We start from the raw sequence: 17,286 nt of genomic DNA on the forward strand, positions 1-17,286 counted from the left end.
TCAAGGCCAGTCTGATCTCTCTCCCCCACGAGTGCACCCCATGGCGTAACACACTGCACAGACTAGTACTGACCCTGATGCTGACTCAGCACAGCCACCTGGGGGTGACACTCAGCCAGTCTGCTGTTCTCTCTAAGCCAGTCTTTAGGGAGACTTCACACACAAACATCAGGTAGCAGCCTGGAGCACAGAAGCACCCCAACAGTGCGCTAAGCCCTATAGTGCACACTGTAGTGAAAGGAGGTAGAGACTGCCAGGGGTCTTCTCCACAGAGCCATGAGGCAATGGCTAGGGCTGCCCTAGGGTGATGCCACCCAGAGAAAAGGCCACAGTACTAGGTGAGGAATACTCTCCTTCACGTCAAGAATGCTGCCAGAGCCTAGGGGCTTGTGGAGCCTCTGGTGTCTCAGTATCCCACTGGCCTGGCTGCTACCCTCTGCCAGATCATCTGATAGAAGACTGAGAAAAACAGAAAGATTCCCCCAAGTCCAGACACATCCCAAACTCTGCCAACATCAGTCCTGGAGACCCCACAGGCCCAAGACACTCCCTTGGCCTGCTCCAGAGGCTAGTGGGGCTCCCTGGGGTTGACAGCAGCAAGACTCACCTCATCCAATTGGCCTTCGTCTCATCTGACCCATCTATGGACTTGTAACGGTTGTTCTTGTCCACAATCTAGAAGACAGAGAGAGAGTCTAGAACAGGCCATTCAAGATGGGACTCTTGTGTTTCTGGGTTCCTACCCAACCTAAGGTGCAGGGCTCAGGGCCTAGCCTTATCCACAGCCTCCCCTTCTTTTCCTCAGCCCTCCTCCTACACTTGAACAAAACCAAGCTGGAGTTAAGACTCCTTGATACCATGTCTTATCCACTCCCATTCTTGTAGAGACCCTGGAAGAGACACAAAAAGCATTCAAGGTGTTCTGAATTCATGGGAAATGGGAGAAGACAGACAGGAGACACGTCTCTCGTCTGTGTAGATGGAACCCTGGGCAACACAGCCAAGGAGCATCAGTTCCCAAGCCTTGGTGCTGTAAAAACAAAACAAAACAAAAAACCCTGAATGCAGACCTTCCCTCTCTACAATGTGTGTGGGAGATGATGAAGGCCACTGCTGGAGGCAGGGGAGTTGTCCTACCTCTGAATATTCAAGAGCCTCGAGGTTTGGGCTACAGCCACTTCTATTCAGTAATAATGTCTTTATTTCACCACCACTTGGAAATAAGAGTTTGGTAGGACATGGAACTTGGACGTGGCTGGTTCTTATTTATTCAGTGCTTTGGAGATTGACAATAAGACTGTAGGGGTCCTTTTTTGGTGTGTGTATGTGTGTGTGTGTGTGTGTGAGATGTGTGTTAAGTCAGGGCATGCACATACCACGGTATGCACATGGAGGTCAGTGGGTGACTTCAGGTGTTAGCCCTTGCCTCCCACCCTCTTTGAGGCAGTCTCCCATTCTCGCGGCTCTTTACTGCTGCATTCACCATGCTAGCTTGCCAGGCCACTTCCAGGAAACTCTCTAGTCTCCACCTTCCTTCTTGCTGTAGGCACACCGCGATGATGTGCATGCCACAGCAGCCAGCTTTTACAAGGAGTCTGGGAATCCAAATTCATGTATTCACGTTTGCGCAGCAAGAACTTTATCCACTGAACCATCTCCCCAGCTCAAATGCAGGTCTTTTATGGATCATTTGTCTAGGGTACAATTCGGCTCTTTCCCTTGTTCATGATTTTATGCCATTTCACACTGCAGTTTTGAAAAAGAATCATTGTATACAATTCTCTTCATTATATAATGGGCACTTTCAAATTGAAGATTTGTGTCCCCAAATCATTCTACAAAATTCATAGCTACATTGCTTTTGAGTATAGATTCTCACTTTCTTCAGCCTCTTCTGGCAGAATTTCTATTAAACATGTATAGGAATAGCTCATTCCAAGTCTTTTAACTACCCTTCATAGTTCATCTTTCTGGTCAGTGTCTAGGAAAATTTCTCAGAGCTCTTTCGATTCACTAATTCTCTTTTTCACTATCGCCAGTCTAGTTTCATCTATCTGTTAGGGTTTTCCTTTCTTGCTAGGCACTCTTTTGTGATGTCCTTATTTTGTTCTCAATTTGTTTTGTTTTATTTAAGATAGGATCTCACATGTATAAGATCCGGGCTAGCCTCAAACTCTCTATCCTCCTGCCTATCCCAGGCACTTGAGTACTGGGGAAGGAAGTAAGAGTCACCATGACCCACCTCTCTTTTTTTTTTTAAACAAAATTATTGATTTGCAGAGACAGAGAAAGAGAATAAAAATAGGCATGCCAGGGTCTCCAGTTCCCAAACTGCCATCAGCTGGGGACCTAGCATGAAGACAGAAGACATAAATTTATGAAAGGACACTGTAGCAGGAAGCTTCAGGTTCACTGAGATGAACTTCCAAACCAGGCACACTTATGAAGGAAGGGATTTATTGAAGCTTACAGATCCAGGGGAAGTTCCACGATGACAGAAGAAGCTGGCCTGCTTTCACAGGACCAAAAACACAGAGAGAAGCACAAGCCTAAAAGCCACATAGCACAGCATGCTTCAGGAATTCCAGCTAGGCAGCACACTTTGCATATCTTCAGACTGAAATCTCAAACCCACCCCCACACCTTAAGATCCACCCAGTGACACCACCTATAGCCAGGTGGCTGCAAATGCAAACTACAAACTAATAAAACACTGAATATATTGGGGGCCATCTATTCAAACTACCACAGACACTTAATTCAAGCCACCAGATTCTATTCCTGGCCCCCATAAACTGATATAAAATGCAATGTATTTATTAGTTCAATTCAACAAGGTCCCATAGCTTTTATCAATTCCAGTATTGTTCAAACATCCCCATAGTCCAAGGTCTCTTAACTGCGAGCTTGTATTTAAAAAAAAAAAAAAAAAAAAGCAAACAAACATGATGGCTCAGGATAAGAATTCACACTGCAAAAGATGGTATTAGGCACAGCAAAGAAAGATTGAACCAACACAAGATTTAAAACAGAGCAAACATCAAATTTTGTAGCTCCAAGTCCAATAACTCTAACCAGCAACTTATCTGGAATTCCAATTCCACCCCTCTCTTTCATGCATTTGTAATACTCCATAGTACCAGGTAGGCTACCAAATTTGTTAAACCAGGGGCAGCAAAGCCAACTTTTTTTTTTCCTTCAGCATTCAGGCCCCTCACTTTCAAAAGAGTCTGTATACTTCCTGCTATCCCAATGCAGATCAGCTGGCCCAGTCTCAATTGCTGTAATTTCTCAGATAACTGCAGCTGAATGGGCAGCAGTTTTGGCCTAAAGATTTTATTTCTTTCCTTTTCTTTCTTTTTTTTCTTTTTTCTTTTTTTTTTTTTCCATACCCATCTGCACACACCAATCTATTTCTATCCAACACAACCCTGTACAAGTTCTCAGGACATAAGCAGGCAGAATGAAGCAATCCTGTCACACAAAGTGCTTCTAGACCATTCTCAACAAAGTTCTTTTTTTCCTCTCATACTCCATAGTTCTTACTACATTCAGGTCTTTTTAACTCTGACCAGAATGGTCCTTCAAACTCTTACTCAATGCTGCAAGGTGTCTCTTGGACCCAGGTTTCAAATACTTCCAAATTATTCCTGCAAATCAATTCCAAAAGGTCTAAGCCACAAAATCAGGTTTCTACCAGCAACAATCCCACTTCCTGGTACCAATTTTCTGTGGCAGTTATCATCATGTTGTTGGCACAAAGCATGCAAGCAAAAGCAGCTTGCTGGAGATAGCATTTATTTTGGCTTATAGACTTAAGGGGACACTCCATGATGGCAGAGGAAAACATGGCGTGAGCAGAGGCTGGACATCACCTCCTGACAAAATCAGGTGGGCAACAGTAACATGAGAGTGTGCTGAACAGTGGCAAGGGGAAGCTAATACCACACTCATGATCCCGCCGCCAACAACACACTTCATCCAGCAAGGCACCTATTCCCAAACTACCACCAGCTGGGCAGACCCAGCATTGAGAAAAAAAGACTTTCCGGGGGCACATCTAATTCAAACAAACACACTGCCCTTCACTCTGCTATAGCCAGCCTGTTCTAATGGGGAGCCTTAGTGTGGGTCATTTCATGCCTAGAACATCACTGCTATGCTCTTAAAACATAAGCATCACTGGATATTTTAAACATTTGGAAATAACAGCGAATAATGCAGCTGACATCCTGGACACATCACCAGAAGCCAACAAGGGTTCTAAGCAGTTATGGTTGCCTCAGATCTCTCTCCCTTTGCAATAAGAAAATCCCAGGTGAAGCCCTTCTCTTCCTCAACCTCTTCTCCTTACCTTCTTTCAAGGGTATCTGCATCCTGGAGCTAGTGGGAAGCCTTCCTACGTTTTCTACACACAGGTTTTTCTAACAACAAAGCATAATAGTGTTTTGCAAATTTAAAAAGTGGTTTAGTTTGAAATCTGGAATATCTCCCTCACAGGCTCCTGTTCTGAATGCTTGGTTCCAAGATAATGGCACGAGTCTGAAGCCTATGGAGCCTTTAGGAGAACAGGCCAGGCTGTTAGAAGTAGTTCATGAGGGACAGGGCTTTGAAAATTTTACCAGCCACTGGGTCCTGGAACTCTCTCCCCTGCCTGGCCCACCAAGATGTGAGGAGTCTTCACACAATGCCCCCCCACTTCCACAAGCTCCACCAGGCCTGCCCTACTCTGATGGGCTGAAATCTCTCTGAAACCAGGAGCCAAAGCAAATCTTTCTCCCTATAAGTTGCTTTTCTCTATCTGTAAAAGGTACTTGGTTATAGAAATGCAAAATAACTAATGCAGAAAGTTTGCTGAAATGACTTCCAAGGGAACACATCCTAGAGTTCTTTCTTTCTTTTGGTTTTCCACGGTGGTGGTCCCAGTGCCTATCACAGTATGTAACAGACACATGACCGCCGCTGGCTGAGTGGATGGATGGTGGCATAAAAAGTCTCCTCAAAAACATTTATGGGGATGGAGGGATGGCTTAGCAGTTAAGGCACTAGCCTTCAAAGCCAAAGGACCCAGATTCGATTCCCCAGGACCCACACTAGCCAGATGCACAAGGGGGCGCATGCGTCTGGGGTTTGTTTGCAGTGGCTGGAGGCCCTGGCACACCCATTTTCTCCCTCTCTACCCCTCTTTCTCTGTCAAATAAATAAATAAATAAAAATAAAAAGTGTTTTCAAAAATTATTTACTTATTTGCATGTGTGTGTGTGTGTGTGTGTGTGTGTGTGTGTGTGTGGTAAGGGAGTGCATGTGTGTGTGCTAGGCATCTAGCCATTGCCAATGAGCACCAAACACTTAATGCCACTTTTTACATCCACCTTACAGAGGTGACTTGGGAATTAAGTCTGGGCCAGCAGACTTTGCAAAGTACCTTTAACCACTGGGAAATCTTCCCAGTGTCTGAAAACCCTTTTAAGTAAGAAGCAACTTATGGAAAAATTATGTGGTGCTGATATGTCAATTAAAGAAAGGAGTAGCGGGCTAGAGCTGGCCCCCACTAAGGACAGCAGATAGAACTTTTCAGGGATCTTGTGACTCTGTCATTAAATAGCACCACCATCAACACTTAAATGATCAAAAGTTACAACTCAGGGATGAAGAGATGGCTCAGCGGTTAAGGCATGTGCTTGCAAAGCCTAGTGACCCAGGCTAAATTCCCCAGTACCCATGTCAAGACAGATGCACAAAGTGGCACATGCATCTGGAGTTCATTTGCAGCAGCTGGAGGCCCTGAAATACCCACTCTTTCTGTCTGTTTCTCTTTTCTTTCTCTCTGTCTCTTTCTGTTTGCAAATAAATAAAGTAAAAAAATATTTTTTAAAAAACTGTAATTCCATAAATTATATATCTGTAAAAGGTAATGATCAAGATTCAGTTTCTTTCTTTCTTTTTTTTTTTTTTTACTACATATTACTATTATGTGGTTACTATTGTTTAGACCCAGAAAGTTCCCCAAAGCCTGAGAGTTAAAGTTTTGTCTTCAGATCAGCACTCCCGGAACGTGTGAAGTGGGCCTACTGGGAGGTCTTAGGTCATGGTGGACATGCTCTTGAAGGGGCCTATGGAATACGGGTCACCTCTGTCTTCCAGTGGCCATAAAGTGAAAGGTGAAGCAGCTTGCTTGCCTGTGCACTCCCCGCCATGACAGACTGCCTCACCACAGGCCCCAAAGCTATGAGGCCGGCTGACCATGGACTAAGGCCTCAAAACTATGAGCAAGCCTTTTCTCTTTTCAACTTGATTATCTCATATACTTTGTTACAGGAGCAGGGACTAGAGATGTAGCTCCATGGTAGAGCACTTGGATAATATTGCGCGCGCACACACACACACACACACACACACACACACACACACACACACACGGGGGCTGGAGAGGAGAGCTGACCAACACGCATCCCCTTCAGGGTAGCAGAGTCCATTGTATCTGTGTCACGGAAGTAGAACATTCAAGTTGCTACTACATATTTCTTCCCACATCTCTGGGATAAAATGATAAAGTGATAAGGAAAATGGCTGTCTTGGGTCACAGTCCTGTAGGACACAGAAGAGAGGCCACAGTGATTGTATGCAGTGGTGGATTAACTGTGGGATTTTTGAGAACTCAGCTGGAGAACTACATCTGGAGTCAGCCGGGATCCTCTTTGGGGCTCCAGTGTGCGCTGAGGTCTTGAAGAAGGACTGGTGGTATGATGGACAGAGGGTAGGTAGTAGGCAGGATTCTCCCAGGCCTGCAGATCATAGAACCCACTGGTGGGCGCCAGAGCATGGACCGGGGGCCTCCAGTCCTGACACTGGGGTGGAATCCAGGAGTGGCCTGCTGGAGCCACAAAGGGTGGTCTCACAGAGTCACTCCTTCCTCCCCTTCCCTCAAGGTCAATTAGCAGCTACTTCGTAGTCGCTGGAATAAAACACCAAGTTTATGAAAGGTTACGGTCTCAAGAGGATGCATCCATCACAGGGAAAAGTCAGTCAGTGTCACACGGTCATATCAGCAGGGCAGAGTGGAGGGCAAGCGAGCGCAGCAAGCCGGGCTGAGCTGTGACTCCCCAGGACCGGTCCCCGCCACTACCGGCTCCACAAGCTCTCACACAGCACCGCCAGCGGGGGACTAATCACAAACACAGGAGGCTGAGGGAGGCTGTTTACACTCAAACCACCACTCCTTAGCCCCTGTGAAGTTTCTTCTTGAGGTAGCCGAGAAGCTAAAATCATTATGATGTAAAAAGAAGCCCCTGGCCTGGACAAGAGGCTGGAGAAAGCAAGTCACGGTCAAGTTGGGAGTGCTGCCATGAGGAGGAGGCAGGTCCTCCCAGCCTTCCTGCTAATTCGGGCTGCCCACACTCGGCACACAGAGTCCACGTGAAACGTGCCAACAGGCCAGGAGCGGTGGATCATGCCTGTAATCCCAACACTCGGGAGACTGAGGCAGGAGGATTATCCTGAGTATGAGGCCAGCCTGGACAACAGTGTGGTTCCAGGTCAGCCTGGACTACAGTGGAACCCTGGCTAAACAAACAACAACGACCATGCAAGCAGTCCTGACGGCAAGGGCGTGCAGCCCGTGAGAGGGGGAGCTGCTGGCTCCGAAGAGGGTTCAAGTGCTCCTCATTAACAGGGAGGCCAAAACACAGATCTCCTCTGCTCTAGACGATCTCAAAACGCTAAAACAGAATTGTTCCGTGTGGACAGATGGTCAGAAGAAAATAACAAAAAGAAGCTTGGGCCTCCTGAGTCAGGCCTGGTCTGTACGAAGCAGGATGCTCTTTCTGAGCAGAGTTAACAATGAATAAAAACCAGCACAGGGCTGGGAGATGACTCCATGGATGAAGTGCTTGCTGCTCACGCCTGAGTAAATGAGCTCGAGCCTCAGACTCCACACAAAAAGCCAGAAGCCTCGGCGAGCTTCCGTGAGAGGGAAGGCTGACGTGGAATTTCCCTGAACTCAGTGGGTGCAGCAAAAACAGCAGACAGGATGAGAGCAACCTGCCCTCAAATACAGTGGATCTGTGAGGACGAAACTGAAAGTTGTCCTCTGACCTCCACACACGCACCATGGCACACGCACCTGCACACACACGCGCACACACACACGTGCGCACACACATTTAAAGCACACTAACTCAGAATCTTCACAGGTGCTACTCCCTGGACAATGGTTCTGGGCCAAGCACCTCATAGAGGACAGTTCTCACTTTACAGCCAGGGAAGCTTAGGTTCAGGTCATCAGGTCACTTGCTTGAGGCCACAAAGGAGATACTGGGGAAGCTGTAGTTGAGTCTCAGGACTCTGATGGTCTAGTTCTATGGGATTTTTTGTTTGTTAATTCCCTCTTTTCTCTCCCTCCCTCTCTCCTTCCTCCTCTCCCTCCCTTCTTCTTTTCGTGTGTGTGTGTGTGTGTGTGTGTGTGTGTGTGTGTGTGCACGCATGTGCACGTGTGTGTGTGTTCACTTGTGGAGGCCAGAAGTTGCCATGGCTACCTCCTTCATCTTACTCACTCTCACCTGATTCTTTGTGACAAGGTCTCTCAATGAACCCAGAGCTCACTGATTCAGCATGTCGAGCTGACCACCGAGTCCCAGGAACTCCTATCTCTGCCTCTCCAGTTAGGGGAGTGCTCCACCATGCCCAAGCATTTTATGAGGGTGCTAGGGTTCCAAACTCAGGTCTTCATGCTCATGTGACAAGTACCTCACCCACACTGAGCCATTACCCCAGCCGCCACTCCATGTTTTAATCATGGTGTGCATTACCAGCCACACCCCCTAACCCCCATCAGCCAGCCTCCCCTGTATCCCACTGGGACCTCCAGCTTTGCCTCTGCTTAGAGCAAGCCTTCCAAGTGCAGCCTGGTGTTCCAACAGGGAGGCAAAGTCTGCTCCAACAGCATGTCTTGTCACCCCCAGGATTCAGTGGGCACCGTCACAGGAGGAGACATCACAGACTGGATTTTCAAAAGCCCAATTACTTTGCAACTTCCTAGGGCTGACCAAATTCATAAAGTGCTCTGGGTGTGCATTTACAGTGCTGGAGATGGAAGCCAGCATCTGAGGAGCTAGAAATACAGGCATGTTCACCAGGCCCAGCATGCCCTCTGCTTTCAGCCTTGCATGTCCTTTTAGAACAAATCAGAGCAGACAGGATGTATGCAGCCATTCCCAGGAGACACACTTTAGCACACCCCAGAGCTTCCCTTCCATCCCCCAGAGGTGGGCTAGGTGAGCAGGCAGAAAACCAGACGAATAGAGACTGTCCTGAACTTAAACTCAAGCTCATGCATCTCCTACACTCTCACACACAGAGCAAAAAACACACAAGCTGGTCAGGAAAGTATGGGGTTATGTGCACCTGTGCTCCTAACGTGGTATCCAAAGTCACCAGGACATTCCTTCGAATATGCACAGAATGGTGTCACCGTCAGCGTCTGAGTACAACTTCCGGGATGACCCAAAAGTTCAAGAACCACGATTTCATCCACTCACCCTCTTGTAATTGTTAAGTCAATCAGTGCTTCACTTTATTGTCCTAAGACTCCCGCTTTCCAGATTTATTTTATTTTTAATTTTATTTTAGGGAGAGAACTGGCGTGTCAGGGCCTCAGCCACTGCAACCAAAGTCAGGCACTTGCACCACCTAGTGGGCATGTGCAACCTGGCCCTTGTTTCACTTTTGTGCCTCTGGCTAACCTGGGGTCTGGAGAGTAAAACTTGGGTCCTTAGACTTTGCAGGCAAATGCCTTAACTGCTAAGCCGTCTCTCCAGCCCCAAATCTCTTTTTTGAACAACCACTGTCCTGAGTTCTGAATGTACCCCTTGATGTGCCAGCAAACTTCAGCTAGGACTGTGCTGGGTACAGATCCACTATTCATGTGCTTTTTCCTATTTCTGCATTGGCCATCTTTGTTAATATGATTCCACCACATAGTACTGCACACTGCAGGCGCTGTGCTGTCCAGACACCTGGAGGACTTGTCATCTTACACAATGGAAGCATCCTTTGATTGACACCTCCTCGCTTCTCCAGCCCCCGGCCCTTGGCAGTTATTGCCTTAGTCTATGCTTCTGTGAGTTTGACTATTTTTTTTTTTTTTTTTGGTTTGTTTTTCAAGGTAGGGTCTCACTCTGGCTCAGGCTGACCTGAAATTCACTCTGTAGTCTCAGGGTAGGCTCGAACTCTCAGCGATCCTCCTACCTCTGCCTCCCGAGTGCTGGGATTAAAGGCGTGCGCCACCACGCCCGGCTGAGTTTGACTATTTCTGATTCCTCACAGAAGTGCCTGTTTTACTCAGGTGCACTCATGTTGTCTGCTTTAAGGGCCCTGGAGGCACGAGGAAGGAGGCATGTTTACACCCCAGCCCCGAGTCCCACATCCAGGCCTGACACATTTCATCCCCCAACCTCACCTCTTCCCACACCATGAGAAGGTGACCGGAGACGAGCCAGCTGTCTCCACTCATCACTGCAGGCACACTGACATGACTCCTGGAGTGTCTTCTCGAGCCTATATGCCCCCGTTTCTCACATCAAAATGAGCACAGAGAGAACAGGAAGAGCCCCAAACCACACTTCCAACCAGTGGGAGAGTCGAGATTGGAACTGCCAGAGCCATCTCACATAGCTCTTCCCTCCAGCGAGCCGCGGTTCTGCCGGAAAAGGCTCCTGGCCACCCAGCCAGCCTCAGCCTCAACCTCCTCGCATGGCCTTGCTCTGAATGGCAAGGGATGAGCGGCTCCCAGGGAAGCAAAGAGCATTCTGAGGTGCTACAGTGGGCCTTGCCCGGGACCAGAGCTGCAGCTGGCAAGGGGTCTATTCTGGCTCCTGTGTCTTGATGACATCAATGTGAAGGCTCTCAAGTGCGTGAAAGACCTAAAACTGCCTGTTCTGCAGGCAGCACATGCTGACTGTAAACTGGAATGGCTGGAGAGAAACAAACCAGAAATACCATGCTGCAGTTTGGAAGGGTCTTCTACATCAGTGTGTGTGAAAGCAGGGAATTGTTCAGTACAGGCTGCATGGGCGGCTCGTCCCTACTGAGCAGTAAGATGAATGAGGGTGTGGAGGGTCACTAGATACAAAGATAAAAGTAGTAATACATGAATACATCAAAAAGTCAGGTAGGGCTGGAGTGATGGCTCTGTGGGGAAGGCGCTTGCCTGTGAAGCCAAAGGGCCCAGGTTTGATTCTCCAGTCCCCTTGTAAGTCAGATGCAAAAGGTGGCATATGCATCTGGAGTCTGTTTGCAGTGGCTAGAGGCCCTGGAATGCCCATACTTTCTCACTATATCTGCCTCTTTCTCAAATAAATTAAAAAGAAAGTCAGACTAAACAAGTGTGGATAATAACATGAAATGGGCTGGGGATGGTTCAGTGGTTGAAGTTGCTTGCTTGCAAAACCTTCTGGCCTGGAGTTGACTCTCCAGTACCCACGTAAAGCCAGATACACAAAGTGGTACATGCATCTGGAGTTCATGTGAAGTATCAAGAGACTCTGGTGCATCCATTCTCTCCTCTCTAATCAGTAAACAAATTAATTAATTAATTTTACAAAGAACATGAAACAATCAGGGCCGTCACAGACTGAATGATTAAACGTAGCGTTTCTACAGGACCCAGCAGTGTCATTCCCAGACAATGAGCCGCACAGAAACGAGCAGCTGCTCCCACAGCAGCATTTACAGCTGTGCTGTCACAGCCCAAAGGTAGAACAGCCCAAGTCACAAGTGAAAAAAAACCCAATCTGATACCCCATGGACTAGAAGTGAGCCAGGAAAGGGAAGGACGCAGGCTGCAGAATGGATAGATAGCCTGAGAGTATTAGCCTAAGAGCAAGAAGCCAGCCTCAAAAGACCACACGTACGACTGAGATCTCATTCACACTGAAGTTCAGAACAGGAAATACCGAGTCAGAAAGTAAGCCAGCGGCTACTTAATTGGGCAGGCTGGGGGATGGACACAGGTCTAAGGGACATGATTTCTCTGGTACCATGAAAATCTGATGGTTACACCTTTCTGCAAACCTGTTCAGAACCTCTGAATTGCAAGCCCTAAGTGGGTGGGTTATATGGCACATGTATTTTCTTACTAAAAAATGCATGTCATGGAATAGGAAGATGGGTCAGTCAATAAGGCGCCAGCTTGCAAGTGTAAGGATTTTAGTTTAGGTTCCCAGCACCCACATAAATGCTGGGCAGGTGTGGTAACTGGACTATAACCCCAGTGCCCAGGATGCAAAGACAGGATCCTTGCAGCAAGCTGGCTATAGCTGTATCAGCAAACTCTGGGTTCAGTGAGAATCCCTGGCTCAGTAAGTAAGAAGCAATCAAGGCAGACACCCAACATCAACCTTTGGCCTCGGCCCACACGCACACAAACCTGCACGTGCACTCACACACATGCATGCACACACCGCACACACACACCACACACACAAAACACAACCTGTGAAAGCCGGAAGCAGCAGTCAGAAAGAAGCCACCTTCTTCCAGACGCTTGAAAACAGTTCTCTCCAGACGCCGAGGCTTCTGTGAGTGGGACACACCCCAGGGGGGGATGGGGGCACTGAAGCATTCACATTTGGGGCATGGAGCCTTGAGCTTCCCTCTGCTCTGAAACTTTGACCCTCACCCCTGTAAGCAGTGTAGTCACGGACAGAGAACTTAGCCCGTTAAACCCAAGATCTCCAGTCATTAAAAGAGATGGCCCTGCCAGGCGTGGTGGCGCACACCTTTAGTCCCAGCACTCAGGAGGCAGAGGTAGGACTGCCCTGAGTTCGAGGCCACCCTGAGACTCTGTAGTGAATTCCAGGTCAGCATGGGCTAGAGTGAAACCCTACCTCAATAAACAACAATGGGGGGGGCACTAACAACCTATGACTGAGCTGAGGAAAATAATGAGCAAAGCCAACCTCAGGCACATAAATGCAGTGATCAGTGTTGCTCTTATTCCTGTCACGTTGTCTGTCAGCCCTAAGTAACGTGTGCTAAAGGCTTCTAGGGTTGGGGTGTAGATTCAGGTACAGATCCAACAAGACAAAAAACACCAAGTCCCCCATGGTGAAGGCCAGAAAGTTGACTGAGAATGCTTCTCAAGCTAAACTCTCTGAACATGTTCTCAAAGTCCAAGCCCTCTCTCTAAGACTCTTTGATTCAATATTTTCATCTATAAAGAAATCAGTAGGGCTGGAGAGATTGCTGAGTGGTTAAGGCACTTTCCTATGAAACCTAAGGACCCAGGTTTGATTCTCCAGGACCCATATCAAGATGCAAGGTGACGCATGCATCTGGAGTTGGTTTGCAGTGCCTAAGGGCACTCCCATTCTCTCTCTCTCTCTCCCTCCCTCCCCATCTCAAATAAAAAAAGAAATCAATAGATGGGAACTGCAGAGATGGCTCAGTGGATAAAGTGCTTGCTGTGCATGCCTGAGGACCTAAATTCAGCTTTTCAAAATGTACATAAAAGCTGGATGCTGCAGTGGGCATCTATAATCCCAGCATGTCTACAGTCAGACAGGAGGTGCAGACGAGGAGATCCCCCATGACCTGCCTGCTTGGCAGATGCGATAGTGAGTAAGAGGCTCTGACCCGAAAAACGTGAGGTAGAAGGTAAAGACCAATAGTGGGAAGTTGTCCTCTGACCTTCGCACATACCATGACACGCACTTGCCTGTATTCACATCAAACATGTACACATGCGCGCACACACACACATGCTAGATGGAAATCACCATGAGGGTTCCACACTCACAAGAGCTCACCCGTGTCATCCATCTTGGCCTCGTGACTTCCCCACACTGCTGTACAGGTGCCCTGTCATCTTTGCTTCCTGACCTTGGGCTCAGCCTTGTGACATGTGGCTAATGGAACAGGGACTTCAATGACAATGAAGGCCAGGGAAAGCAGAAGAACTCTCCAGGGAGTTGGAGCGCCACGCTCAGCATCAGAACCTCCACAGGAACCGACAGCTCCCAGTGAGCCCCAGCCCACCAGCCCCGCTGCAGGGATAGCTACTGCCTGAGAGTGCAGGAGGCCCCACAGCCGGCCGGCAGGTGTGCGAGCGGGCACGCACGATTGGGCCTCGATTTGCCAAGGGCGACTGCCGGCCATCTCCAGCCCATTGCTGGCTCTGGCATCATCCAGTGGCTAAGAATGGTTTTCTTCTACTGACTGGTTGAGAGAACTCAATGGAAGAGCAGAGTCTCCTAAGGGACTCAGGTTTCAACCCTCATGAAGGATTTCTTCTGGAAAATGCCACATGCATGTGCACAGCAGGATGGGGAGCAAATGGTTCCAACCCGTAATGCTTTCACTTAAGACTTTTCAATTCTGTGATTTCTTTAAAAGTTTTAGCCAGCAGACATCATTTTTTAAAAAAAAGAATGTGCTTGAATGTATGATTTTTATATCTTATTTACTTATCTTTTTGTAAGCAGAGGGAGAGAGAGAGAGTATGTGCAGAATGTGCATCCGAGCCTAGTGCCACAGCAAATGAATTCCAGATGCACACGCCACTCTGTGCATCTGGTTTTATGTGGGTCCTGGGAACTGAACCTGGGCCGTCAGGCCATGCAAGCAAGGGATTTCAACAGCCAAGCCACCTTTCCCGGCCTAGAGATCATTCTGCAGCTACTGAATGGTGAGAGCCAGGTACGGTGTCGCATATTTGACACTACAGTCTTCAGGAATCTGTGGCAGGAAGATAGTGAGTTCAAAGCCAGTATTGGCTATGTTAAGAATGCCAGGCCAGCCTGCGTTACACAGCAACAACCCGTCTTTAAAAAAAAAAGATAAACAAAAGACTGAATTTTGGTCCTTTCCCAGGCCAGCTATGTCCAGTCTAGTCCTCTCCCATGTGCTGGGTGGCAGCACCGAGTCACACCCCAGTCAATTCTGCACTCATAAGGGAACAAGTGGCATGAGTGGTGGGCTGTGTGGCAAAGTTGGGATGTGAGGGAGGAGAGGTGGCCCAATGTATTCTGGACTTAGAATATTTTCAACATTGTATTAGTTAACTTCTGGTTGCTGGGGCAAAATGCCTGACTAAAAACATCAGTTAAGAGAGGAATGGTTGAGCCAGGCGTGGTGGCGCACACCTTTAGTCCCAGCATTCAGGAAGCAGAGATAGGAGGATCACCATGGGTTCGAGGCCACCCAGAAACTACAGAGTGAATTCCAGGTCAGCCTGAGTGACAATAAGACACTACCTCGAAAACCACTGCCCCCCCCCCACCAATAAAAGGAAAGCGAAAGGAAGGGTTTATTTCAGCTACAGTTCAAGGTCACAGCCCATCGTGGTGGGGAAGGCGAGGCAGTGGAACGTGAGGCAGCCGCTCATCCTCAGCACAGTGAGGAGGCAGAGAACGGCGAGCGCCGCTGCCCAGCCCGCTCTCTCATTTCACAGCCCCGCCCCGGCCCACGTGCTGCCTGCAGTGCAGGTAACGCGATGTTCCCCAACGTCACCTACGTGATCCCTCACATGATTCTAAGTCCTGTCAAGTTGACAATCAATATAAACTACTCTAAACAAGCAAGGGGTTTACCAGGGCAGCCCCACCATAAGTAGGGAAACTTCCATCCTTGCAAGAGACACTATATGGGTCATAAAACCTCGAGATTTACCAGATAGCCCTTTTTATATATTTTCTTTATTTGAGAGAGGAAGAGAGAGAGAGAATGAACGCGCCAGGGCCTCTAACCACTGCAGACGAGCTCCAGATGCATGTGCCACACTGTGTATCTGGCTTACATGAATAGTGGGGAATGGAGTCTGGGTCCTTAGGCTTTGTAGGCAAGTGCTTTAATGGCTAAGTGAGCCCCAAATGGCCCTTTTACAGAAAACATTGTCATCCCTGCTCCACAGCATTGAATTCTGAGGGCACTCGTCTCCCAGGAACAGCTGACCACATACAGCAGTAATCATTACTACTTAGGCAGTGACTAAGGGGCAGCTGGTAACTTCTGTGGGAAGCCAGCACTGCCTTTGGGCAAAGAAGAGGACCTCACACATTGCAGCAGTGGCACTGACCAAAGCTGTGCTTGTGCTTTGGGACAGACGGTGAGAAAATAAAGAGGTCATGTGGCATAAAAAGTCCCAGAGTACCTGGGTCTTAGGAGTCACTACTGTGTTGGCCACAGCCATTTATGATGCTGAGAAGTTACACACCATCACATTCATAGGATTTGTAAGTTTCAACCAGGTGAGGGAGGGATTTATATTTACAGTTCTAGTCATTCTGATTTGTTGACAGAGTAGTTTGTTGATACAGTTGTTTATAAGTATAAACATAGAGCTTTAGGTTTATAGCTTTATAAGTAACATCAACATAAAATGAATGTCTGGTGCTAAAAGATAGCCCACTAGAGTGCCTGCCTTGCAAACAGGACGACCTTAGTTCAATCCCAATCTAAAATACTGGGGACAGTGGCACACGCCTGTAGTCCTAGTGCTGGGGAGGATCCCTGGAGCTCACTCACCAGCTGGTAGTGAACTCTGGGCCAATGACCAACGCTGTCTCAAGGAGGTAGACAAGGTTGTTCTCCATGCTCCACACACGTACACATGCAAACCACGCACAAAAGGACAGAGTAACACTGGGACTCCAGACATGAAGTCACCCGATACACACAAGTGAGAAGGAGCCACAGTCACACAGGCGAAGACGTCAAGGAGTACAGGGGGCTGAGCAGCTCTCTGCTAGAGACGGGAAATGCTGGACCAGTTCAGAGTAAGTTTTTAGGCTCCACTTTTGAGCCAAAAAAAAAAATCAATTTTCAAAATGATAGATTTTGCTCCAGCCAGAACTGGTTCATTACAGTGTTACACTGGGGAGGGGGGATCTTTGGTGTGTGATCCAATAACCACAGGACCAGTATTTATGAACATTCCACAAGTCCTAAGAGGACTCTTAGGACTGAGGCAGACACCTCGCCTCCTAGACATGCTAAGTTGAATGGATAGTGCTTTGTGAAGCTTCGCATCTGAGGAAGTGATACCTTCACAGCACCATCAACCACCATTCCTTCCAAGCACACTGTACCATCCCAATCTCAGCATCCCCAGGAGCTCCGGGGCATTTGCACATGCTGCACCCACACTTGTGACACCATGTTCCCTTGGGTAGTGTGGTGGTTTGATCCAGATGTCCCCCATAAACTTAGGTTTTCTGGGCGCTAGGTTCCCAGCTGATGGCGATTTGGGAATTAACGCCTGCTAGAGGCAGTGTATTGTTGAGGGCGGGT

General features: G+C 48.0%; 1 protein-coding gene across 8 annotated transcripts in view; it reads right to left on the reverse strand.

The window, feature by feature from the left end:
- Nucleotides 1-17,286, reverse strand: part of Prdm11 (PR/SET domain 11) — a 96,125-nt gene that overhangs the window by 23,916 nt on the left and 54,923 nt on the right. For all 8 annotated transcript variants that reach the window (XM_045155375.1, XM_045155380.1, XM_045155395.1 and 5 more), the window contains one exon: nucleotides 608-675. In XM_045155375.1, coding sequence (XP_045011310.1) covers nucleotides 608-675 — 68 coding nt within the window. The remainder of the gene's footprint in view (nucleotides 1-607; nucleotides 676-17,286) is intronic.

Source organism: Jaculus jaculus, chromosome 1, assembly GCF_020740685.1.
Source record: "Jaculus jaculus isolate mJacJac1 chromosome 1, mJacJac1.mat.Y.cur, whole genome shotgun sequence".
Taxonomy (NCBI): domain Eukaryota; kingdom Metazoa; phylum Chordata; class Mammalia; order Rodentia; family Dipodidae; genus Jaculus; species Jaculus jaculus.